Source organism: Protopterus annectens, chromosome 5.part0 (assembly GCF_019279795.1).
Source record: "Protopterus annectens isolate FY-2018-M chromosome 5.part0, PAN1.0, whole genome shotgun sequence".
NCBI lineage: Eukaryota > Metazoa > Chordata > Ceratodontiformes > Protopteridae > Protopterus > Protopterus annectens.
In genome coordinates this window covers 1729977021-1730004673 of record NC_056735.1, presented here as the reverse complement: position 1 = coordinate 1730004673, position 27653 = coordinate 1729977021, and the positions used below count along the sequence as shown (strand labels likewise).

The following is a 27653-nucleotide window of genomic DNA, read 5'->3' as shown; positions in this document are numbered from 1 at the left end:
AAAAAGGTTAAACTGCAACATTCCCTCCACCATTACTTTCAATATTTTCCTTGCTCAACAATTCTGGACAAACCAAAACTAACGGGGTGGGAAGAGGCCCATTTGTTAAATATTACTGAAATTCATCCAAAACATTAACAGAACAGGTTTTGCACAGGGATGTAGTCACATATTTATATTTTGCACTTAATCCTCATGTCCCTGCTCCTAGAACCAAGCTACTATTTAAATAACGTAATCAACCCTCAAGATGTTGCTCCCTCAGAAAGGGGCTTGTTTTCAGTTGTTGCCACTTGCAACCATAAAAAGCTCTGTTTAGATGTATATTCCTATCACATAAGCATATTTTGGTAACTATACAGCAAATACTAGTTTAGACCGTTTTAAACAGCCTGTGTTGCTTGAGACAAAGTTTGAGAGATGCTCAAAAAATGTACTTACTTGAGTATGCTGAGTATGCCTACCTAAACCTCTGGTTTTGCCTCAACAAGCATTTTCCTAACAATAAAGATGCAAGAAACTCCAATGTGTAGCATTACTGCCAGAGTGTAATCCTCCATGATTTATCAGAAAAATCAAACACTTTTTTAGAGGCAGGGCAAAATAAGAGGCAAAAATCAGGGAAATTCTACAAAACCAGGAACACTTGAGAGGTATTCCCTCCACACTGATCTGCAACCCATGCCATCGCAACACTACCACAGGAGGAGTGCAGCACTAACGGGTCCCATTTTCTTGTTACTTCTCAGCAACACTACCACAGGAGGAGTGCAGCACTTGGGGTCCCATTTTCTTGTTACTTCTCAGCAACACTACCACAGGAGGAGTGCAGCACTAACGGGTCCCATTTTCTTGTTACTTCTCAGCAACACTACCACAGGAGGAGTGCAGCACTAACGGGTCCCATTTTCTTGTTACTTCTCAGCAACACTACCACAGGAGGAGTGCAGCACTAACGGGTCCCATTTTCTTGTTACTTCTCAGCAACACTACCACAGGAGGAGTGCAGCACTAGCAGGACCCATTTTCTTGTTACTTCTCATCGAATAATTACATTGAAATATTTTGTTCTGCCATCTTCTCATTATCCTGCCTACAGCATTATACACAGAGCTTTGGTTCAAACAGTTTACTAGATAAACTTAAAAACAAATTTAGACCCAGAATACCCATTAACCTCTTTCAACTTGGATATTAATGAAACACATTAATGCCACATGCAAAACAAAACTATAAGCTACAAATACTCAATACTTACTACATATTTAATGGTAAATGGAAAATGACACGTACATACTTAATGGCAACAATGGAAAATGACACGTACCTCTTGTGGGTCTACCACACAGTAGTGGTAGAGGTAAAGGTTTGTAAGCATTCCTGCAGCTGCTGGAGAATTAAACTGGCCACAGATGGCAAGCAATTGATTGTAGAATGTTGTCCCAGCAGCTTGAGCCGTGGGGTTGACTGCAACAATGTAAACAATAGTAGCAACAAGTAACAAGAAAGCAAGAATGGCACAGACGATTATCACAATCAGATAAAATTTCCTTGTTTGGAAAGAGCGAGACTGAGATCTGGAGACTGTGATTACAAACAGTACCAAACAAAAAATAAAGCAAAGGGCCACCATTGCAAGTATGAATCCTTTAGCAGCACGTGGGTCAGTGTAGTTTCCACCAAGTCCACCATAACCATAGCCATAACTTGATGAACCGTAACCACCAGCAATATTACCTCCAAAGCCACTCACTCCACTTCCATACATCGATCCATATCCTCCTATACCCATTGCTAATCCATTATAATCATTCAAATCCCATGGTAATGTTGAAGCAACACAGGCAAAGATGCCCACACACATTACAATGCTAAGAATCAATAATATTTTTATGACTCCAGGGGGAGACGACCATTTGTAGAAATGCTGGGTTTCACAATGTACTTCATCAGGAGGGAAGTAAGAGTATGTTCGATGTGAGAGCATGTCTCCATTGTGCAGACCATCCCTGCTGCCTTTATAAACGTTTCTGCCATCTCCATTGTACATCTGTCTGCTTGGTGCATAACTTGAAGGTTTGCTGCAAAAGAGGACAGAAAACGTCAAGATTTTTTTTTTTAATCATCATTAGCTATACCACAGCAACCACAGAACAGAAACAAATAGTTTTCCCTATAAAAAACTCAACTTGCCAGAATATCTCATAGTAATGATACTGTAACTCATCCAGTAATTTCCATTTTATTTTAATTAACCAAACCAAGTTAAATAAAAGTGTCCCATCTATAAAGAGACACTGGGACAATAAGATAATACACTGCGATATATTACTACCAACACTCCTAAATGAAAAAAATCACGACTTGCACATGGATACTGCAAATGATACACATGCACCCACAAAAAAATTAAAAAAATAAAAAAACACCTAGCAGGACATTAATAAAATGCAAATATTGCATTAAAAGCAAGAAGTTGCTACAATTAATTGTCCTAGGAAAAAAAAGTTGGTTTTATTTAATTTATTAACTGGGGTGTTCCATTTCAAAATAAATCGATTTTAGCAGTGTGTGGGAGTGAAAGCTCCACAGTCATATACAACATAAATATTAGTAATTAGTACAGTATAGTAAAAAATACACATTGATGTAGTATGTGCATACAACAATGGAGTACACAGTACGCAGTAAGTGTCAACCTCCCAAGGGGAAAAAATAGGTGGAAAAGTGATGAAACATATTTACAGACAAACAGGTATACTTGGAGCATGTCACGAGTTAATGACAAAACCCTGTGGGAGGCACATAGTTGCTATTATCAATTCAAGAAAAACTGTGCTGCTTTCTACATTGTTGCTTATTTAATTTAAAAAATATCCTGTTTTTTCCCTGTTGGTCTGTTGCACTTCTGTTGGTCATAGCATAGACTGGATTCAGACCAGCTGAACTCAGTTATGTTTGCAGATTAAGTGCAAAATATCAGGTGTTTTTTTTTTTTTGAAGACCCCCCCCCCCCCCTAAGGTAGGACTATCTATTGAAGGTTACTGGTTCAGGGCTCAGTTTGAGCTTTTCCATTGGTTTCTTTGTATTAGTTGCTTTGCTCTTGCTTGCCCGTAGCACACCACCATGCAGAGGGGGCTAACTCTTGGTGGTTATACATGCAAAAGCACCAATAAAAGTATTGTCCCCTTAGAATTGGCTGCTATCTAGCACAGAAGCTCTTGAACAGCTCTCAGCTGTTTAGTGAACCACCCAGCATAGATTTTGCCTCTTACCTATCAACATCAGACCCTAGACATCCCCTCTTTTATAGGCCTCCTACTCTACACCCATTAGGTTAGTCACCCTAACATAGCTCCCTGCCTGATACCCCCATCTTTTTCTCCTTATCTGCTGAGACACCAGGTTCAAACCTTGCATTATGGACCATCAGTTCTCTAGGTTTCTCCTGCTAGTTTTTTTTTTTTTTTTTTTTGAGGCAGTGTAGCAACTGCCCCATGCACACTGACAACTCCTTAACTCCTAAATCACTCAAGTGCAATTTGAGAGAGATGCTCCTACACTAAGGAATCTCAAATCACTGCTCTTTCGAGCCCAGAACAGCAACACTAAACAGGTTGTCAGCTCACACACCATGACTCCTATTTGTAATATGCACCCAAACACACAAACCTTCATATGCAGAGGTACTCTCCAGAAACCTACCTAAACACGAGACCTCCAAAAACACAAACATGCCACACCTAACACAACACCCAATACACAACACTAGCACCTGTCTCACCAAATAAGCCCTTAAGGGAAAACACAACTATTCTAATGTGCAACTATAGTGAGACATACAGTTGCCCCATTCACCAGGTTGAACAAGGTTGCAGTCAGCTGCTTGTCTGTTGCAAGGATTCACCAGATCACATATGCACTCATGTCTCTCAACAGCAAGTATCATTATGACTCACAGTTCATGTTGGTGTGAATGACTCGAGATGTACCTCTCTGGACTATATGAAGAGAGACATGAATGAGTGCTCTGAATATGTATCCCAGGTGGGTATGTCCCCAGTTCTTGGTAGCATTTTACCCTCGCCTAGGATGATACCACAATATAAAACAGGAAATAACTTGCTTCAATAATTGGCTTAGTTTCTGGTATCATTCTAAGGGGATCCAGTTCCTGAGCCTAGGACAACATGGTGGACAGACCACTCTGTTTTGCTAGAGATGGCCTTCGCCTGGCACCTCCAGGCTTTCAGTTGCTGGCTAAGCCACTTTCCTCCCCTTAATGTCTTTTTTAGGCAAGGTCACAACAATTAAATTCCTGACATGAAAATATCAGACACAAAGAAACTAAGGGTCATGCTGCTAAATGTTAGGAGTTGAAACTGCCCTCTCTGAGGGACTCCTCTCACTAGAAGATATGGACATCTGTGTAGTCACAGAAACCGGGATCAAGGCCGCAGAAAGTACCCCGACCTTGCAAGACTACAATCCCTTTCACACCATAAACTGAAGGTGAGAGAACCAAAGGAGGTGGAGCATCTATCTTCATTAAAGATAATTATACCTGTAGACTGGTTAGACAAGAAAACTCAGTGGAGCTACTCCAAATCCAAATTATCATGGCTAAGACCCCCTTTAGGTCAGTCAGTTACAGGTACTCTTCCATGAACCAAGATGCTCACACAGCATATTTAGATCTACTTAGGTTGTACCTTAATTGTCCCAATAGGAGACAAACTATCCTTCCATTAATTGGTAAACGTGTATGAGCCCAAACTCACTCACGCAAGTTCCTGGACTTACTCAAATGCCCTGGAACAAATAGTGCACCACCCCACAAGGGACTCCAATATTCTAGATCTTGTCCTCACCAATATGAGTGACAGATGCAATGCCTCAAGCCTGAACTGGTTAAATCTGATCATAAAATCAGTCATTTTTGAAGCAGCAATAGCACCAGAACTCCCCAAAGGAGAAGTCTGGCTAAAAAACTTCAAAAGTTAACTATACCAGCCTAAGGGAAGGTATAATCGACTTCCAAGCTCCAGTTTCCACAAACGGCATTGATGGCTATACTAAGGTGTACAGTGATGTCCTGTGTTAACCTCTACAAAAATATATAGGCACAGCCATGCCGGATAGGATTAAAGCAAGATCCTCAAGAAAAAAAAAATCCTGTGGACGTCTAGCATTAATAAATTAACCAATCACACACACACACACACACACACACACACACACACACACACACACACACACACACACACACACACACACACACACAGGAAATTGTAAACTTGCTAGCAGACAGGTTTGGTGAAAATTTCACCCACCTACCCCCTCCCAAACATACAAGCCACGTCAAAAAATACTGACAACCAAACAAAATGAAAAAAATAACTGCAGAACTGCTGGCAAAAAAAAAAAAAAAAAAAAAAAAAAAAGTAAACCAGAAGCCAAAAATTAAGCGCTTTCATCCACTGTTTAATACGTGAACTTCCTCAGAAACATTTTCAAATGATTTCCAGTTCCTTAAATAACAAACAGGAAATGATATCATGACCAAACTGAAAAAATAACAAATGTGATTTTCTACAAAAATGAAGCATTATCATAATAACAAATAAAAAAAAATAATATATATATACATATATATATATATATATATATATATATATATATATATATATATATACATACATATACATACATATACATACATATACACACACAAATCAATGTATATACACATATATACACACACGAGAGGGGTACTTATGCATGCAATAACTGTAGGCAGTGTAGATTTCAGTAACAGTACTAGTGTATTCATAAAATCTCTTAATTACACCATTTGGTCTAAGAGTTATTACAATTGTAATTCCGATTATGTTGTTTACATCGCCAACTGTGTTTCATGTGAACATTATTACATAGGAAAAACTAAAAGGCTTCTAAAAAGAAGAATCTATGAGCACAATTTGGCTATATCAGTTTAATTCTTTGGCCAAATATTCTTTAACATATAGAGATTTCAAGAAATTTCAATGTTCAGTTTTGGAAAAAATCAACACTAGTGAATTTGGAGGAGATTTAAACAATGTCTTAGAATGCAAGGAGACACTGTGGCAACTTTTGTTGGGGGCTGATAGGTTGCCTGGCCTCAATGATTATATTAATTTAAAATGTTTTTTGAAATATAGATAGATGTTTGAGACCATATGCATGTGATCCAGGTGTGTTTTGTGCGAGTTGTACATGTGTGCACACATACATGTTCATATCACTCCGATTCCCTTCAGAGACATGATATGATTTACATTATTCATATATATATATTTGTTTTATACATATATTACATTTTATATATATTATATACATTTTGGTGTGTGTACTTGTGTGTATATATCATTATTTTTATATTGTCATATTTTTTTACGATATTTATTCTTTACAATATTTATATATACATATTTTTTTACTTGTGTATTTTATATTTCCATAGTGACTGTTTGGTGTCGTGTGCACAGCGCATCACATGTGTGAGGGCACATGTCTATATGTCCATATGTGTGTGTGTGTGTGTGTGTGTGCATGTGATTGTTGTGTCTATGTGGGAGAGGTCTTTGGATATGCATTTCATATGCTCAAGTTGATTATTATGCTATTCACACAGCATGAATTTACATTGCATTTTTATGACTTTTTGCATTTATACATATGTATGTGTATATACATTCATTTGTGTATGTATATATATATATATATATATATATATATATATATATATATATATATATATATATATTTTTTTTTTTATTTATCATTATGATACTTCATTTTTGTAGAAAATCACATTTGTTATTTTTTCAGTTTGATGGTCATGATGTCATTTCCTGTTAAGTTATTTAAGGAACTGGAAATCATTTGAAAATGTTTCTGAGGAAGTTCAAGTAAACAGTGGATGAAAGCGCTTAATTTTTGGCTTCTGGTTTACTTTTTTTTTTGCCAGCAGTTCATTTTTTCGTTTTATACAAACTATCATCTCCTCCTCCTCCTTGCACCTCCATCATCTCCTCCTCCTCCCTGCACCTCCAAAGAGCAAGTCATCAATGCCGTCTCCAAGGGCTAACAGCAGTTTCCATGGAAACAGATGGCATTCCGGGCTGCATTCTTAATGAGCTAGATACTCCCATTAGGTACTCTATTCAGCCACAGCCAGAGTACTGGCTTTGTCCCCAGTGAACCGAAAACAGCGTCTGTTAACCCCCTCCACAAGGTCAGCTTGGCAACAGACCAAGGTAACTACAGACCCACAAGTTTAACCAGCCGCATCTGTAAGGCAATGGAATGAATCACAGATAGGTGACCTCCAAACCCTGGATCCATCCCAGTTTGGTTTTGTCATGGGCAGGTCATGCTTGCTAAACTGGTGGAACTTTGAGAAAGTGACCGGATCCATAAACGAGAGCAAAGATGTGCACACAGCCTATCTGGACTTTGCAAAGGGGTGACACTATCCCAACATTCTGGCATCACTGACAAACTAACCCAGTTGAATACCAACCCCTATGTTATCAGGTACGTTGAAAACTGGCTCACAGATTGACAATACCCAGTTGAAGTGGGAGACTACTTCTACCAGCACCCTTGTCATCAGTGGGGTCCCCCAAGGGTCAGTGATAGGCCCCCTCATTTGTCATATACTTCTCAGAAGTCCAGGACAAAACAGTGGGGCTGTGTCTAACTGTTTGTGGATGACTGCAAATTAGGTGCCATCACTGAATCCCCTATTAATGTCAGCGTACTTCAAAAGGGGCTTACACAGACCAATGATTGGTGCCAAAGCCACAGTCTTAAACTGCATGCTAAACAATGCATCATCATTCCATTCAGTAAAAACAATGTCACTGCTGATTATAAAATTAATACCCTAAAGTACCAATTCAGTAGTGAGAGACCTGGGAACACAAATTGACTGGGACCTCAACTTTGACCACCATGCATCTACTGTGGTGTGGAAGGCATTCAACATCATTCACCTGATTAGCAAAGGCATCGCCTCAAAAGCAAGAGAGGTTACAACTCCCCTGTACTAGTTCCTCATCAGACCTATTATTGAATATAATGCACCCTTTGGTATGTACCATACCAGACACCTGCAGCAACTTGAGAGACCTCAGAGATTTCTAACCAAGAAAATTCAGGGTCTCCAGCACAAGTATTACACAGACAGACTGAAGTCAATGCAACTCAGCAGCATATAGACTAGAGGAGACTTGTGTCTGGTTTACAAGGTCATCTCTGACCCAAATTTAATGGAAATGCACATCCATAAGTCAAATGGGACCAGGGTCACCCATTCCAGGGACCTAAATCTAGCCCGCGACATAAATAGGACCTGCCAGAGACAGATACATCTCTGAGGTTGCCATTCCTCTGGAACAGGCTTCCAATCCATATCAAGCAGAGAACTTCCATTATCCTGTTTAAGTGCAATCTGGATTACTTAATGGGAAATCAAACTTCTGATGGGGATTGCCCTGGCTTCTGTCCTGGACGTGGGTAGTTCTTGCTAGAAAAAAATTTGAGCATAGATCTCTCATCTAGTATTACATTGGGTCTTAATGACTGGGCTTCTAAAGACCCCTGGGTCAATAGCATAGTAACATCCTATGAACCTAATGGAGTACATTCTGACTCACTTTAAAAGTTCATTAAAGAAAAAAAAACAGAGCATTCTGATAGACATCATTTTAGCCATACTATCTGGCTTTTCCACCTTTCAAGAAGAGAAGGATTCATAGAGTATCATACTCCTCCACAAAGCACCAACTTATTTAAATCTGGGACTGTTTCATGTGCAGCTTACTGAATTTACTTTGCTGAGAGCTGTGTGCGTGTGTGAGCACTGTCTTCTTTGACTACCACTGGGTGCAATGTCAGGTTAAGTGACCTGCTCAGATCACAAGTTTGTAAGTGGAAAATCCAGGATTACAGGAGGCGGCTCATTAACAGCTCCTAGCCAAAGCATAAAGACAATATTTGATAATGTAAGGCACTTACCATGTGGCCTGGAGTTTTGATATTGTGTTCTGCATTTGAGACAAAGTACAACTGTATAAATTGCACTTGTCCATTAACAACAAAATGTTAATCTTCCTCACTGCTGCAGTAGCCTTTAGGCTATATGGGTTGTGTATTGCCTAAGACCTCCCACACTTCCACTCTGACTACTGAATAGACAACCCTGCTGATGAAAAATCAGCATTCAGAGTGAAAAATCTTAGCATACTCATCTGGAACCAAACAAACAAGTAGTAACCAAACGATTTCCCAACAGACTATATAAAATAGTAGGGGGAGTGTGGGTGGGTGCAGCTACTGCAACAGTGAGGAATATGCCATTAAGGCAGGTGCAACTTACGACTGTATTATGTTCGTCATTCCCACCACCGCAGTAACCTTTATGCTACATGGGCTGTTTACCAAAGCCTATCCAACCTGGGAGGGGAACGAATATGGATCCAGGAACCCCTGAAGAATGGTTCTAGCAAAGCCAGTTCTGGATCCAAGGAATCTAGTTTGAAATCCCTTGTAAAGTATGGAGAAAGGACCACGCAGCTGCCTCAAGAGTGCTTCTAAAGTCCACCCCTTTCCAAAATGCCATCAAACAAGGCAAGGTCCTAGTAGAGTGTGCCTTGACAGTGCCTGAGCTGATTTACCATGATGGGTATAATAAATGGTGATAGCAAAGGACAACCATGTGGAAATAATCTTTTGATATGGATTGCCCTTTCTTAGTCCCAACACAAGAAATAAACACCTGACACGCTTTTCTAAAGGACATGAATTTGACAAGATGGCACTTAAGCTACCTAGGCATGCCCAAAGTTATGTAGAATCTTCTCCCTGGTTCTGTAGGTCAGGACAAAACACTGGGAGATTGATTACCTAATACAAGTAAATTCTGAATTAAGGCTTTGTTTTTAATAACCTGTCACTAGGGAGGACAGATAGGGTTCAACCACCATGAAAGCTTGCAACTAGGCTCCTCCTCTTGCAGATGTCAGAACAAAGCAGAATAGTTTTCCATGCAATGACCCTCAAAGCCTGCACTATGTGCCGGTTCAAATGGAAGGGTGGTTAACTTTGCTCCTTCCTGTAATCTTAACTTTCATAGGTTTATAGGTTCATAGATTAGTACTAGACTAACTGCCCTTGCGAGCCATTTATCCCTTGTGAGACTCAAGCCCTGCACCTTCTGTTTGTAAGGCAAACACCTTGACCATTAGGCCACCCTCCCAACCTGTAGGAAATCTGTTAGTGTACTGGTCTCAGGTGTAACATGCCTTTCAGAAAGTGTTTTACCAAAAAAAAAAAACATTGAAGTGGAGGATCCCTGAGCAGATATACTGAGGTGGCTGCAAGATGTACCTTGTAAAAGTACAAAAGGAAAGAGGCTAGTAACTTTCAAAAATATTGGAGCACCACTGGTACATAATCCCTGAGAGGGCCCTGATTATTGGCTACATGCCAGCTAGATAAACACTTCCATACGCCAATCTAAAATTTTCTAGTAGCAGGATTAATTGCTTCCTTTAGTACCTGCTGCACACTCTCTGAAAAGTGTCTAATGGGGATCAGAATTGAACCATCCAGGTAGACAGTTGAAGATGTGTTAGATTAGGGTGCAGCAAACTCCCAGTCTTTTACGAGTAGATCATGATTGTGAGGAAGCTTGTCATAATTGCCCTCGACCATAAAAAGGGAGAACCAATGCTGCCAAAGCCAAAGGGGGGGGGGGTCACCACAAATATCTGCAGAGTCCTTCAGAATTACCCTTGATATCAGTGGAAGTGTGGAAATGCATAAAGAGCATTTCCAGCCATCTAGTCCTTGGGCACTGATAATTGTGAAAATTGGGGCATGAATGACTAGACTTAAAGGCTCTACGGCTATTAGCCTAGTAACTTCCTATGACCCTAAAGTATCTATTAGTCCATTTTGAAAGGAGGCAAAAAAAAATTCTAACAGGTGCTTCGCACAACTGATCAATTCCTAAAGACACTCTTGTTCAGTCTGCAATCATAAGAGTATGCCCTGCACCTGCTCAGCTTGTCTGCCACTACACTTTGCTCTGACAGACCGCAAGATGCTTGGGGTGGGGTTAAAGAGTGCTCAAGAGCTACAAATTCCCAAGCAATCATAGCCAGCATGCATACAGGTAAACCCTGACCTCTTCATAGGTGATATATCACTGTGGTGTTATCTGTAATCATTTGGAGAGGTCCTAGGCACCACAGATGAATAGATCTAAAGGCACGCATCAGCCTGCAACTCACATGCATGTGTAATTTGGTGCATCTGGAAAATCCCAAAGGCCTTGCAACTTGGCCCCTATAGAAACTGTCTGCAAAGCTAAATCGGAGGTATTTATTTACAGGAGGAGTTGGAGTTTGAGAAGAAAAGGGGAAACTTGACTGCCATCTTCATCAGTGTAGCTTATCTTAATAAAGTCCAGCACTAGTACCTGAAAATCAGGGGGATGCAAAGTTTTGGGTCCATGTGTTTCTCAGATGCCAATAAATTTATCCCATGTGTAAGTGGGGAGAAGAATCAGGAGAAGCATATATGCCATAAACCCAAAAATCCTGAGAAACTCTCTGGCCCAAAGTCAAAATCAGGGACTGAGATGAGAAGCTCAGGTAGGTTTCCAGAAAAAATCCACCTTCTCTTGCAACAAAAAAGGCCTTTTGCTGCAAAACATCTATAGGCATTCTAGAAAAACAACCCTGTGACACAAGGTCAAGGATGATTTCTGAACATTTATCTGGAATCTCAGCTTAGTCAGAAGAGAAACATGTTAAGGACCCTTGACATTAGGAAGAAGATTGTACAAATATCAAAGTACCATTCAGTCTGCAAAGAGATATGCCTGGACTGTCTTCTGCTCCAAAGGATAATGCAGATAACAGACAGTGTGACTTGGAAATAAAATCTTAAAATTTGTTAAGCCTTTGGCTACAGGAATGTAATGCAATGCAATATTACCCATAAGGCTCCCCAGGGTTATGCAAGTTAACATACACTGAAAGGTAGGGGTCAACATCTAGAAAAAACTTTCAAACAGATTTAAGGAGGACAGATCTTGAACTGGTCTCCAAAAAGAAAGACTGATACCAGAAGCTCTGTGGATCAGAAGTCTTTGCTACCTTGAGTTACAGGGCACTGGTTCGATGACAAAGAGTCATCAAGTGCTGAAAAACCTAAGGAAAATATTCTGCTTGATTTGGAGGGAGAGAGGAACGTCCCTGAAATGAGGATTTCATATCCATATTCAACGGTAACCCTCCTTAAAACATCCATTAGTCCATCAAAATCTGTTGCCGAAGGAGAATGTACAGAGCCCACGATTGGGAGAGATTTTTCAGAGACTGGAGCAGTAAGGAGTGTAGAATGCTGGCAGAGTCAGTGTGGAGAGAAACTGTTTCTTATTAGGAAAAGATCCTTGTTTTATGATTGATCCCCTCCTACCATCTCTGACCAATTTCCTGTATGGAAGAATTTCCCCCTTTGAAGGGGGCTGATCCCCTCCTACCATCTCTGACCAATTTCCTGTATGGAAGAATTTCCCCCTTTGAAGGGGGCACCATTGCGGTGTTCTAAGTGGATACAGAACAGGATGAACAAGAAAACACACCTCTTACAGCAAGACAGAGGGAGAACAAATGGTTCACGACAACATCCACAGCCAGAGAAGAGGCGGCTGGAGAAGTTAGTGTGATGCAGCCACCTCAGGACATCTGAGTATTGTCTATAATGATACAGGTGACTTGTTTAACTTTACAAATGAAACACTGGGACAAGACAGTGCCAATTTATTAAGCAAGGCAAACATTTGTGCCGACATTAGGAAATGTTCTATGCAAACTTACTGATTTTAAATTATTCTTAAGGAAACTGAACATAAAGCTTATATTAAGCATACCCAAGTTGATTATAGACCATCGGAGTTGTCTCGGAAAAGTATTTTAACCCTCCGCTCCCTTTGCCTTTATTAGTTTGTGAAAAGTTGTGCAAGTTTGAATTTAGGGAACTGCTTAGTAGACAACATGAATGTTGTTCAAATTTAACACAGAAAAGTAACTCTTGTTCAGATTAAGTAAAAACAAAAATATCAGATGAATTTGTACAGGATGATTTTTACAAAATTTCTTGTCTGAATGCTGTTAATGTGCATTTGATAGTTTGTTAGAGGATATGGTTATGCAAAGTCAAGTTAACCCTAAGCCATTTTATTTCCTGAATGTAAAATTCCCTATTGTGCCTAAGTTACTGGATTCCAAAATTACACAAAAAATTTTAAAAGCCACCTACAGTGGATATAAAAAGTGTACACACCCCTGTTAAAATGCCAGGTCTTTGTGATATAAAAAATGAGATTACAATAAATAATTAATTTCAAAAAACTTTTCCCACCTTTAATGGGACCTATAACCTGTACAATTCAATTGAAGAACAAACAAATCTGTTAGGGGAAAAAATGTCAAAAATAAAACACACCCTTAAACTGATACTTTGTTGAAGCACCTTTGTGGAAGCACCTTTTGATTTAATTACAGAATTCAGTCTCCTTGGGAAGGAGTCTATCAGCATAGCACATCTTGACTTGACAATATTTGCCCACTCTTCCTTGCAAAAGTGCTCCAAATCTTGTCAGATTGTGAGGGCACCTCTTGTGCACAGCCCTCTTCAGGTGACCCCTCAGATTTTCTACTGGATTTAGGTCTAGATCTTGCTGGGCCATTCCAAAACTTAAATTTTCTTCTGGTGAAGCCATTCTTTTGTTGATCTGGATGTATACTTAGGGTCTGTCATGTTGAAAGGTGAAATTTCTCTTCATCTTCAGCTTTCTAGCAGATGCCTGAAGGTTTTTGGCAAAAAGTGACTAACCGTTCATAATTCCCCTCCACCTTGACTAAAGCCTTAGTTCCAGCTGAAGAAAAGCAACCCCTAAGCATGATACTGCCACAAACATGCTTCACCATAGGGGTGGTGTTTTTTTGGTGATGCGAAGTGTTGTTTTTGCGCCAAACGTACCTTTTGGAATTGTGGCCAAAAAGTTCAACCTTGGTCTCAGACCATAACACCTTTTCCCACATGCTTTTGGGAGAGCATGTATTGTTTTGCAAATTTTAGCCGGGCCTGGATGTTTTTCTGTGCAAGAAGGTTTCAGTCTTGCAACCTTACCCTATGGTCCAGACATATAGAGAATAGTACATAACCAGTTCTTGCCAGAAATTCCCACAGCTCCTTCAGTGTTGCTTTAGGTCTCTTGGCAGCCTCCTTGACTGTTTTAGTCTTGTCTTTTCATTAATTTGAGGGACGTCCAGTTCTTTGCAATGTCACTGTTGTCCCAAATTTTCTCCACTTTTTGGGGACCGTCTTCACTATGTTCCATGGTATATCCAATGCTGTGGAAATTTTTTGTAACCTTCTCCTGACTGATACCTTTCAACAATGAGATCCCTTTGATACTTTGTAAGCGCTCTGTGGACCATGGCTTTTGTTGCAACAGGAAACTGAGTAAATGTCAGGAAAATCCTACTAGGACAGCTGAACTTCATTCGGGGTTAATTAGTCTCTTTAATTGATGGCAGGTGTGTACCCAAGACGACTGAATGTTGCAATTAAATCAAATGGTGCTTCAACAAAGTATTAGTTTAAGGGTGTGCACACTTATGCAACCAGCTTATTGTACATTTTTTTTTATATATTTTTCCCCCAACAGATGTTTGTTTTTCAACTGAATTGTACAGGTTAAGTCTCATTAAAGGTGGAAAAGTTTTGAAATGCTTTATTATGGTCTCATTTTTTTGTATCACAAAAACCTGGCAGGGTGTGTACACTTTATATCCACTGTATGTATTTTGTTGGTTTGTTTTCAGGTTTGGCTAATTTTGGGGATTATTTTGTTGGAAAATAGTGCTTTATAACTCAAGTTTTGTAAGGGGAAGTGTTTCACTTTTAGATAGGTTATCAGTCAAGCGAAGTACTGCTTATGTTCACACTGTGGCAACTTATCTACCATTATTTTCTGCTGGATTAATTTTATTCTAAACTCTTTTCTGACAGTGTGTGTGTGTGTGTGTGTGTGTGTGTGTGTGTGTGTGTGTGTGTGTGCATGCGTGTGTGTGCGTGTTGCTTACATATTTCTGCATTTTGGGGACTCTAACGTGTGTAAGTATGCATTTGTGCAAACTGTCCTGACTACTCACCTTCTGACGGACTCATTCCAGCGATCTTACCTGCATCCAAAGCATCTTCCTCAGTCACAGCATGGATACTCACCTCACTTCTGCTAGTCCGACATCCATAGTTCCTAGAAAGAGAGAACAACTTACCAGAGAACCCTCAATGACTATGCAGGCTCAGTCTTCACCTCAGCTGATAATGGGCGACTCTGCAGTGGCTTGCTGTAATTTGTCAGACCACTTACTTGCTTCTCTGGCTTCTTTTGGTATGGGGGGGGATGATAAACAGTCTATTGCTGTTCTGATTTATTAAACACTACTCAAAACTATAGTTCTTTGAGTAGTTCTGTGACCTGAACTGTCACACTGGAGTTATAGATTTTACATTACACATTAAAAATACATAAAATACAGAGAACAAATGATTTTCTTTACACAATTGGCAATGCTGCAACTAACAACCATTTTTTTAAAATCTTTTAACGGCAACAATTTAGCAGTCATTTTGACAACTGTAAAAAAAAAAAACACAAGCTATCACATATGGCAGTTATTTTGACAGCTATCAAATCACACTGTTTGGCAGATATTTTGACAGTTGTTGAGAGAGAGAGAGAGAAATATCAAATTGTGGTTGTTGGGGCCACTAGTTTTCTAACAGGATTAGAGAGCCAGGAGAACAGACTCTATAAAGGGTTTATGTTGTTCATTCCTCTTTTGCATCAAGCTTCCTAGAAAAATAACAGTCTGACATTTCTAAGGCTTGATTTATCACATTATAGGATTCCAAGTGGACATTTTCTAATTATATATTATATACATGTACTTTATCCTTACAGGTGTATTTTTTCCAGACAGCCGACTGTGAAATAGTTACATTTGGTGTCCCATGTTGCAGGTCTGAGAAACTTCTACTCTCCAAAGTAGATGCTGGCATTCGGCAATTTTTTTTCTCTTGTCAAACAACCTTTATCCTTATGGTTCTCATGCCTGAGAAATTAAGAGGCACAGAACACCAAGAAACACTACAGAAATACCTTAATGAAAACAAGAGTTATGAGTGTATATGCCATTACAGAGGCTCACAATTACATAAACTCAGAAATAGAAGACATCTGAATAAAGGATGCACTCTGCATTCAAATGACACTGCCAATGGAGTGGTAAGTATTAATAGGATTTTGATGTTTATTCAACCCATACAAATAGTTTCAGTAAGGTGCTTTAGCCCAGAGACATTTGGTTAGCAAGTGCATACTACTGTCCAGACAGTAATTGTTACACAGAGCTAAGCATGCAGCCATTTAACCATCCTACACAAAACAAAAAACTTCTGTTGTGTGCTACAAGTGATGCTGGCCACAGGTTAAGGGCCACAATACTGTGGCAGACATGGCATGCAATACCACTCATGTAGAGACATGCAGTACCACAGAGTGTGCATTTAAAGTCCTAACATGACATTTCAATTACACCAATTCATTTAGAGGGTCACAGCACTACCCCAAGACAGTTAGCAAGCTTACATGATATGGTTCCATGCTAAACAGGACTATATAGAAACAGGAGAGACAGGAATGTAATACAACCAGTACAACAGAGAAGTATGTACAAAACAGGACAGGAAGTGTAAAAGGAAGAATAGGACTGACACATGGTAGCTCCCCCATTTTGCACAGACTGTACTACATGGCGGTTCTGGCAAAGCAACGTCCAGCTGACAACTACAGACCATGACAATTATAGACCAACAATACAGAATAAACATGATGTATGCATGACTACCACCAGGGTATGCTGTTCTATGCATGGCCTGGTCACATTATGAATTGGATCACAAATGCACAGCAAAGGCTAGAGTACTTCGGGTTACAGTAATCCTTTGCACACTTGGCTGGGTTGGACACCTTATCACCAGACTACAACACTACTGTGGAAACATGCCACTTGAGGTGAGCTGCCTTTTAGCCTCCATGTTTGGAACAGTGCCACAGACCACTTTTTACTTTGATAGGACTATAGTTCTACTATTTGAACTTGACCTGTGGCTACTATGATGTGCTGGAGAGATTGGGATTGATGCCACATAGGGCAGGAAAGGGGTGCCATTTAGGAATGTCCTGGTGTTTGCAAGAGTCAGGGTCTTAGCTTTGAGTCCAACACTCACCAAAACCCACAGCCAAGGATGCTAAGACATATTACATCCGATGACATTACCATCATTCATGTGCTGTGCACAGTCTCTCAGCCATGTACACAGTTGTCCCATGTCCATCATGTCTCCAAACCTTACTTCATACACAAACTACTGTCAAATATATGATGGGCAATCTATCTCATGAAGGGGCTGATGGAAGCCCTGTGCATCACCATCACCCTCATTAGGACTCATTTCACTGTGTCTATACTCCACCCTCTCACATTACAGGGTTGCTGCATAGCATGAAACATCACTGCCAGCTTCACAGCAGACCATGTAGATACATGGATAACGGACCTACACATCTGCTGATGGATGAAGTCTCACTCACATGTCTGAACAATACAGGAGTTGTGTGTTGGACACACCTGTGTTGCAGGTCTATGATGGCTATACCAACTGCTGAGCAATGCACATGTGCAAAGCCACAGTTGAATCAATCACAAAGGTAGTACTTTCACAGGGCCTGGAGATGGGCCCTGTGCAACAGGCCTCTTGGGATGCCTGGCTGATTTGGACTTAGTAAAGGCCTTAATGGAAAAGGAAGATGAGGGTCTAAAGACACCATGGGTGAAGTGGACCTGTCCATTAGGAGGCTCAACGCTCACAGTGGCTTCGGTGGTTGTAGTCTGGGTATGGGCCGAGGTACCTGCGGTCTCTGTTACAGAAGACACTGCCAAAGAAGTGTCGTCGGTAATCAGGGACTGCATATCGCTGAGAACCCGGACCACGGTTTTGGCGTGGGGACTGCAGACCTCCGGTCCTTGCGTTTTTGGACAAAGCGGTAGTCGGTCTCCGATGACTTTATAATCAAAGGCTTTACCAAAAGTGTTGGGCGAACTCCGCCCGGCTTACGAGACATCGTGGTCTGGGCCTAAACAAGGTATGCAGAAAATACAACTGTTAACTTTTTCTGACATCAGTCTGAGGCAAGAAAAGTTTCCCCGGGTACTTGGCTTTAATGAAGACTTGGTTTCCAATTTTCGTAATTCAGGAGCCGGCGAGCGCCTTGCAAACTGCTTCTGCTTGGGCACTCTGGGCCAAAAAGACTGAAGAAAATGGCGGCTGTGTCTTATATACCCCTGTCACACTGGCGTCAGGAAAAGAGCGTTTACAACCGGACCTAGACTTTGGGTCCGAGGACCCGCCTGACAGCAGAGAACCCATCTGTGATTACTGCAGCTGTATGCACGATGAACATCATATACTATATTTCATTATCAACCACCTTCCCCCTTTCTAATATTTTTAAAGATAAGCTGGCTCATCTTTTCATTATTTTAATTGCTATAAATCATAGGTAATTTTAAATATCTTTTGAAAGGTTATCTTTCCGTTTGCTATACACAAGCCTGTCTCCATTTCAAATGAATGTTCAACACTGGCTCTGCAAGCTATGTCCATGCTCTATTTCCAAAAGATGTTTTATGTAAATTAAAATTACAGCTTTTCTCTCATGTATGTACACCTACACATATTTTGTATTCCTTCTTATATCATGTAATTGTATTTTATGTACATGTCAAAATGGGTGTTTTATGTGGAGCTCTTCTCCCAAGGCCTCTGCTGAAAGAGTTTTATTCCAATCGGACTTTGCCAGTAAACAAAGATAAATAATTAAATTAAATAGTACATCTGAGTTTCTCCATGGGAGGACTCAACTTCTGTGGATCCTCTATGCTCAACCTAGAGCCACAATAGATCTCTATAAATATGACTGCCAGTATGCCCTACTGGCAAGCAGTTCCTGTATGCAGGAGTGAACAGTGTCACATTTATATTCGCATCGGATCCAAATACTGTACTGGCAGCAACCCTCTGTGTTTCACCCCCTGTCTCCCTATGAATACACAACAGTTCTAACACCAGAGTGACCAAAAGACATGTGCAGGTATACAGAGTACTAAATGTGGCATGCAGAAAAAAGTATGGACATGCATTCAAAATATTTTATTCTCATGTATATTGATGGGCAGCAGGTCTGTGTTACAGACTGGAGAAACAAATAATGACAATTATGCACTCCATCAGCCTTAACTTACACTTGTAGCATACAATAAAGCACAGTTGTGCACACTTGCCATAAATGTAGATGTTAGAGTGTATTCACTGTTGCAGTTATCACACCTGGGTTATCCTGCCAGGGGTAGCCCTCAGTCCGCCCAAATACTAGAGCCTTAGCATTTTTGCATCAGTTGCTGTCGCTTCAGGACTAACATCAGGTCATCAGGGGCAGCCGATGCCATTACATCAGTTTCTCTTGCCCCAAATGTCAGGAGCCCCAAAACAAGGAGCTAAGCTATGGTGGAAAAACACCACCAGTAAAAAGTAAATACCAAAAGCCCTGTAAGGAGTGCATGAGAAAGAGAGAGACAAGGGGGCTGGAGGATGGGAAACTAGGACTGCAACAGTGAATACACTAACATCTACATTTATGGTAAGTGTACACAACTGTACTATGTTCTTTGTGTTTCACTGTTAAGTCATCATACTTGGGTTGATTCCCAAAGCTGAAGAATGGGTGGAGGCAGACAAGAAGAGTTGGGGCTGGCTAGTATGCCCTGCAGGACTGCGGTTGCAAAGCCTGCCCTGGATTTGGAAAAGATAGGCAGGTGGTAATGCTTGGTGAAGGTGTGAACAGAACTCCAAGTAGCAGCTTCCAGAATATTCCTGGTAGGGACTCCTCTGAGAAAGGCTGCAGAGGTTGCCCTAGTGGAATGCATTCCGACCCCGAGGGGGTGGTTTCCCATGGTGTTTTGCAACAGAAATAGATACAATGTACTATCCATTTGGAGATAGTTTGACATGGCCTTGCCCTCTGCCCCTAATGCAAAGTTTACTAGTTACTGGTCAGATTTCCTGAAGGGCTTAATCCTATCAAGGTAGAATCTGAGCTGTCTGTGCACATCTAAAGAGTGCAGGATCCTTTCCCCCTTATTTTGAGGATTAGGGAAATAGGTGGGCAAATGGACAGATTAGTTGAGAGCCACACTGGACACCACTTTAGACAAACATTGGGTTAGTCCTGAGGGAAACCCTGTCAGCATGAAAAATAATGAAGGGTTCCACAGCCATAAGTGCTTGTAGCTCAGACAATCTTCTAGCTGAAGTGATGGCCAGAAGCAAACCCGTTTACCAAGAGAGGAATTTTAACTCTGCTGATGCTGGAGGCTCAAAGGGGGATAGCGTGAGCTTTTCCAACACAAAATTAAGGTCCCAAGCAGGGATGGGGGCTCTTCGTGGTGGCCTTAAGTTGTTAGCCCCTCTCAGGAACTGCTTGATGAGAGGGTAAGAGAAGACAGGTGGCTCGGTGCTGTAATGAGCAGAGATGGCAGAGGCATGGATCTTAATGGAAGAGAAGGATAGGCCTCTGGAGTAGGTCTGCTAGCTAATCCAGGATGAGGGGTAAAGAGGGCTGCTCTGTACCCGCTCCTTTAGTGTGGATCCAGGAACAATACCTTTTTCACTTCAGCATAGGATTTCCTTGTACTGGGTCATCTGGCTTCATGTATGACATCCAGTACACCTGCTTGCTTAGGCTGGCCACTGGAGGAGAATTCAAGGAATAAGCCAGGCTGCAAGGTTCAGAGTCTGCAATTAAAGATGCAAGATCCATCTCTCCTGCTGAGTCAGGAGGGTTGGGATCTGGGGTAGGTGCAATGGGGGCACTGGTGACAGACTGTGCAGTAGTGGGTACCAGTGTTGGCGTGGCCAGTCTGGGGCAATTAGGATTAACTTTGGTCTTTCCTACCTTATCTTGAGTAATACTTTTGTAAGAAGAGGCAGAGGGGGAAATGAATAGACAGAGGTTTGCCCACTGGAAGGATAGGGCATCCACTTTCCAGGCTTTGCTGTGAGTTACCCTGGTGCAGAATTTGCTGAGCTGGTTGTTGTAGGGAGAGACAATAAGGTCCACCTTCAGGGTACCCCATTTCTGGGTCACAAGGCTGAAGATGTTGTGGTTTAATTGCCACTCGTGTGGTTCTATGAGATTTCTGCTCAAGTTGTCTGCCAGAGAGAGTTTTGGTTGCCTGGCAGGACTTGAGCTTGCAGGTGAATATGCATGGCTAAGGCTGTGTTCCACAGGGTCACGGCCAGCCTGCAGAGTGGGTTCCCCCCTGCTTGTTGATGTACCACATCACTGTGGTGTTGTCAGTTTGGATTAGTAGGGGCCCCGGTTAGAGTAGGAATCTGATAGCTGCCACAGCATGCTGAACAGCTAGCATCTCCTTTTGGTCAATGTGCAGATGAATTTGGTTTGGGCTCCAATGGCCCTGAATTCACCTGCCGTCTAGACGTGCACCCCAGGTATAGTCTGATGCATCTGTGGTTAGGGCCTGGATGGCATGGGGTTGTGTAAAAGAAAGGCCCTTGTTGTGGTTGCATGCTGCAGCCCACCAAAGAAACTCTTTCCTTAGGCAAGGTATGATAGGTATGAGTTTCCAGGTCCTGAGATAGTGTTGGCACTAAAGACTTAAGTACCACTGAAGTTTCCTCATATGCAGTCTGGCATATAGAATTAATAGAATGCAGGAGGCCATGAACCCTAGACCCTGCTGGAATTTCCTCGTGGATAGCTGGGTTCTGGTGGCCATTTGAGCGAAGTAGTCTGTCAGATAGGCTTGTTTTTCTGGAGTAAGGAATGCCATCTGGGATGCTGTGCCCAAGCTTGCTCCCAGGAATACAATTTTTTGACTAGGGACTAGCTTGGATTTCTTTTCAGTGATAGTGTACCCAAAGGAGGTTATAAGGTCCTTTACAAATGTCAGGTGCTGCAACAGCTTTTCCTGTCTGCCTGAATTAGGCAATCATCCAAGTAAGGGTAAATGTGAATATTTGTCTGTCCGCAATAGGCAATGGCTGGAGCCAGGCATTTTGTGAAAACTCTGGGAGCAGTGGATAAGCAAAAGGGAAGTGCAGAAAACTGATAATGCATAGATCCTGCAGGAGTCCCTGATAGGGAGGTGCAGATAAGCCTCCTTTAAGGTCTAGGGTGGCTAACCAGGCATCTTTGGACAGCAAAGGAAGAAGCTGCTGTAGGGTGAGCATTTTAAATTTTGGTACCACCAGGCAGGTGTTTAGAATGGATAGATCTAAGATTGCCTGCCATGTGCCCTCTTTTCTGGGTACCAGGAAAAGTCTGGAACAAAAACCTTGGCCCATCTGTTCTGCAGGAATAGGCTGAATTGCCCTTATTGAGAGCAGGGGCTGAACTTGGTTTTGTGCCTCTGCCCACTGGTTTGCAGGAAGGTCTGGGAACCCTTCTGGGGCTGGCCGCGTGTGGAAATAAAATCTGTACCCATGGGATACTATGTTTAGGACCCATCGACTGTTTGTGATGGAGGTCCAACTTTTAGCATGGTGGGCAAGGTTTCCTCCTAGGGGCATGAGCAATTGGGCAGAAGTGAGGAGTGGAGTTAGAAGTCATTGTGAATTCTTTCTATAAGGGGTGGCTTAGCACTCCCTGCTTTAGAAGTGGAGGTACTCCACTGCTAAGTTCTCTGCATACCCTGAGACTGTAATCTGGGGTGGGGGGGTCTGTTTCCCCTGGGTCTAGTTTGAGATGGCTTTGAGAGGGCAGGAAAGGACCAATGTTTTGAGGAGCAATGCCTACTGAATCTTGGAGGCTGCACTTGCAAAAAATATTTGCCTGTCTGCATAGACTTAGCTTTTTCTTCCATCTTTTTAAAACCTCTTCTGCTTTGGTGCCAAACAGACTGGAGGTGCATCCAATAATTTTGATTTGACAGTCTGGCAAGGTCTGCTCCTTAAGCCAGGCATGCCTTCTAAGTAAAGAACCTGTGATCGCGGTCCTGCAAGATGCTTCTAGGGCGTCAAACCCATATTGCAGTGGGTGCTTGCTGACTTGGCTTGCAGAATGCATAAGCCCCTGTAATTCATTATTTTCTGCACAGTCAGGAAAGGTGGATAATTTTTGCTCAAGTTCCATAGAACATTGCTGGTATATCAGCATGTGGAACTCACAATTCAATGCTCCAATGGCGAGAGTTGCAGAGGTGTATACATTTTACCCCATCTGTCTAAAGTTCGGGAATCCCTGTCCAAGGGGGGGTGGGATTCTTAGCTGTAGTTGCTTTTATTCCTTTAGGTCCTTGGGAGATGACCACTGGGTCAGCAGTAGGATATTTGGAGAGAAATCTTTCAAATAACTGATCGGAGATAAAAGAATAAGTATCCTTTTCTGTGCATTTAGTTTTTTTTTTTTTTTTACTGTATCTGCTTTACTTTCCGGAAAAAAAATTATACTATATTATCTCTCTCTCTATATATACATATATATATATATATATATATATATATATATACATACATATATATATATATATATATATATATATATACATACATATATATATATATATACATACATATATACACATATATATACACATATATATATATACATATATATACATATATACATATATATATACACACACATACATATACATATATATATATATATATATATATATATATATATACATACATATATATACACATATATATATATATATATATATATACATATATATATATATATACACATATATATACACATATATATATATATATATATATATATACACATATATATACACATATATATATATATATATATATATACATATACATATATATATATACACATATATATACATGCATACATATATATATATATATATATATATATATATATATATATATATATATATATATATACATATATATATATATATATATATATACACACACACACATACATACACACACAGATGAGATATCTCATATATATATATATATATATATATATATATATATATATATATATATATATATATATATATATATATATATATATATATATATATATATATATATATATAGAGAGAGAGAGATACAGAGATAGACATATACACACATACACAGATTTTATATATATATATATATATATATATATATATATATATATATATACATACACACACTATATATATATATATATATATATATATATATATATATATATATATATATATATATATATAGGTCACCTTTAAAAGCTCGAAACGCGTTTGCCCGAAAGCGGAATCCGGCGGGACGAGAATACCGAAACGCAGATGACGAAAAAGGACGGACTCGGTAAGTGTGCGTCCCGAGTGAGGGATTTAGTGTTAGGGAGGCGGACAGGTAAGTGCGATAGTGAGGGACTGTGGGTTAGGGGTGGGTTAAGTGAGTTAGGGTTAGGGTGCAGGTAGGGTGTGTGTGCGATGGTGAGGGACTGTGGGTGGGTTAAGTGAGTTAGGGTGCAGGTAGGGTAAGTGTGCGGTAGTGTCGGACCTTAGGGTTAGGGTTTGGGTTAGGGATAGTGCATATGTTATGTAGTGTACTGTGTTGGTGTAATGGTTTTCGGTGTTTTGAGTTGTCGGCGTTTTATGTTTTCGGTCTTTTCGTTTCGGTCGTTAGTGTTTCGGGCAAACGCGGTTTCGAGGTTTTAAAGGTGATCCATATATATATGTGTGTGTGTGTGTAAATATATGTCAGTTGTCAATCTCCTCTCCGGTCCAGCTGGTGAATCTGGGAATCTTGAGGCAATGTTACAACTGCCTCATGTACACAGACAACCCTCTCCTCCTCCCAACAAATTCCAACACATGTGAGAGATGCAACCATATAGCCAAACTGGAGGCTAAGCTCTCTCAACTCAGTACTGGCGTAACCAGTCAGGAGGAAAAGGAAACCACACTCACTACAATTCCAGTCTCACATAGACCTACCACGACAACAAACCAAACACATAAACACACAAAAAACATACTGAGGCTCTAAATAAAAAATCTGCCTAAGCAGCAGAGACCTCCAAAGCAGACACACCCAAGCAACCGCTACCCCAAAACAAAACACGTGCAACACATAGCTCACAAAGCCAGTGTGCCGAACAGTCACAGCCCTTAAGGCTAAACAACACACCTGATACACTTGTAATAGGTGACTATCATCAGGCACACTGACGTCCCGCTCACCAGGCTGAACAAGGAGAAGGTCACGGTGAGCTGCCTGTCGGGCGCTAGGATCCACCACATAACACAAGCACTCTGGTCACAAATATGACTCGGTCATTGTCCATGCTGGTGTGAATGACCTGAGACGAACCTCCCTGGACTACATGAAGAGAGACAGAGGAGCTCTCTGAGCATGTAGCCCAGGCCGGTATGACCCTGACCTTGAGTAGCATCTTACCCTCACCAAGAATGATGCCACAATATGAAGACAAGATAATCAATTTCAACAATTGGCTTAAGTGTTGGTGTCATTCAAAGGGGATCCAATGCCTGTCAGCCTGGGATGACATGCTCGACAAACCCGCGATGCTTCGCTAGGGACGGCTTGCACCTGTCACCCTGGGCTTTCGGATATTGGCAAAGGCTCTTGCTACCCCCATAGTGCCTTTTTAGGCAAGGCTCAAAAGACAAACCCACCTCCATAGGTATCACAAGGATAAGAAACTAAGAGTAATGCTACTCAATGCCAGAAGTCTAAACCTCAAGATGCACCTTGAAACTCTCCTTAGCATGGAGAACATCGATATCTGTGCAGCAACAGAAACCTGGTTCAAGGCTCCCGAGAGCACCCCAGCACTACCAGGTTATACCTCATACCATGATTTTCGGCCCCAAAACTTGGACCGAACCACAAAAGGAGGGAGGAGTATCAATATTCGTCAAAGATACCCACACCTCCAGGTTGGTGGCACAGCATGAAGCATCAGAGACTATCCATGTGCAACTAACTGTGGGTAAAACTGCCTTCCAGTTTATAGCCTGCTACAGACCACCCTCCCAAACACAGGAACCCCACTTGGCCTTCCTGAGAATACTGGAAAATATGAAGGTCTCTCCAAACACCATTATATTGGGCGACTTCAACTACCCAAACAGACAGGGAGCATTACTCTAGCTCCAACACCCTAGCCCAAAGGTTCCTAGAATTTATAAACTCAAATGCTATGGAACAACTTGTTACCACTCCCACAAGAGGGGAAAACATACTGGACCTGATCATCACCAACATGGGGATACTATGCTCCAGACCAGAACTGTATCCCTCACTGGTAAGATCAGACCATAAACTAATCTCACTGGATATTCACATCCCGACCCCACCCCCTGCCCAGAAAACCACAGTGAAAAACTTCTGTAAAGCAAATTTCACACGCCTCAAAACTGAGGCAAAATCCTTCAAAGCCCCCGGGCCTGTGGAAAATACGGCCCAGACCGCAGAATCCTTTATAAATGCATTCTATGAACACCTTCAGGAATGCATGGATCATGCAATCCCAAATAAAACCAAGACCCAATCCTCCAAAGGCAGACGTCCTGTCTGGTGGACCTCAGCCATAAACAAACTATACAATAGAAGGAGTAAGCTACTACATGATAGAGCAAAATCTCAAAAAAGGGAAGGCATCTCTGATCAGTATTAGCAAAAAACTACGGGCACTCATAAAATCATCTAAGGCCAGCTTCGAGAGAAAAATTGCACAGGACACTAAGAATAATCACAAGGCTTTCTTTAGTTATGTTAGGAACCTGGGTGGGAATTCCCAGATATGCTCAGAATTAGTCCAAAATGAAAAAATACACCGAGCCCATAGACATTGCCAACATCCTAGCTGACAGGTTCAGTGCAAACTTCTCCCCCCTCTCCCCACCAAAAGGACAAATCTATCACAACAGAGTGCTGCCCCCCTGACATCTCAGATGCTCAGGTAAGAGCCGCCCTCTCCAAAGCAAAAAACACAGCATCAATGGGACCAGAAGGTGCCCCAGGCTGCATCCTACATGAACTCCAAGAAGAGCTCAACCCAAACATAAAACTACTGTTCAATCGTAGCCTTACTACAGGATATGTACCCAAAGAGTGGCGTACAGCAACAGTGGTCCCTCTCCACAAAGGTGGTGCCTCAACTGATCCTGGAAACTATCGCCCCATAAGCCTGACTAGCTTGCTCTGCAAAGCTATGGAAAGGATCATCATGGACCTCATAAATAAAGATATTGGGGACCTACAGACACTGGATCCTACCCAGTTTGGCTTTGTTAAGGGCAGATCCTGCCTCTTAAACCTGGTCGATTTCTTTGAAACAGTCACCAAGGCCACTGACAAGGGGAAG

At 41.2% G+C, this 27653-nt stretch overlaps 1 protein-coding gene across 3 annotated transcripts in view; it reads right to left on the bottom strand.

Moving 5' to 3' along the window:
- Positions 1-793: 793 nt before the first annotated feature.
- LOC122801867 (occludin-like) overlaps positions 794-27653 on the bottom strand; it is a 171592-nt gene continuing 144732 nt past the window's right edge. For all 3 annotated transcript variants that reach the window (XM_044071526.1, XM_044071528.1, XM_044071527.1), the window contains exon 3: positions 794-2081. In XM_044071526.1, the coding sequence (XP_043927461.1) occupies positions 1298-2081 (784 nt within the window). In that variant the 3' untranslated portion in view covers positions 794-1297. The remainder of the gene's footprint in view (positions 2082-27653) is intronic.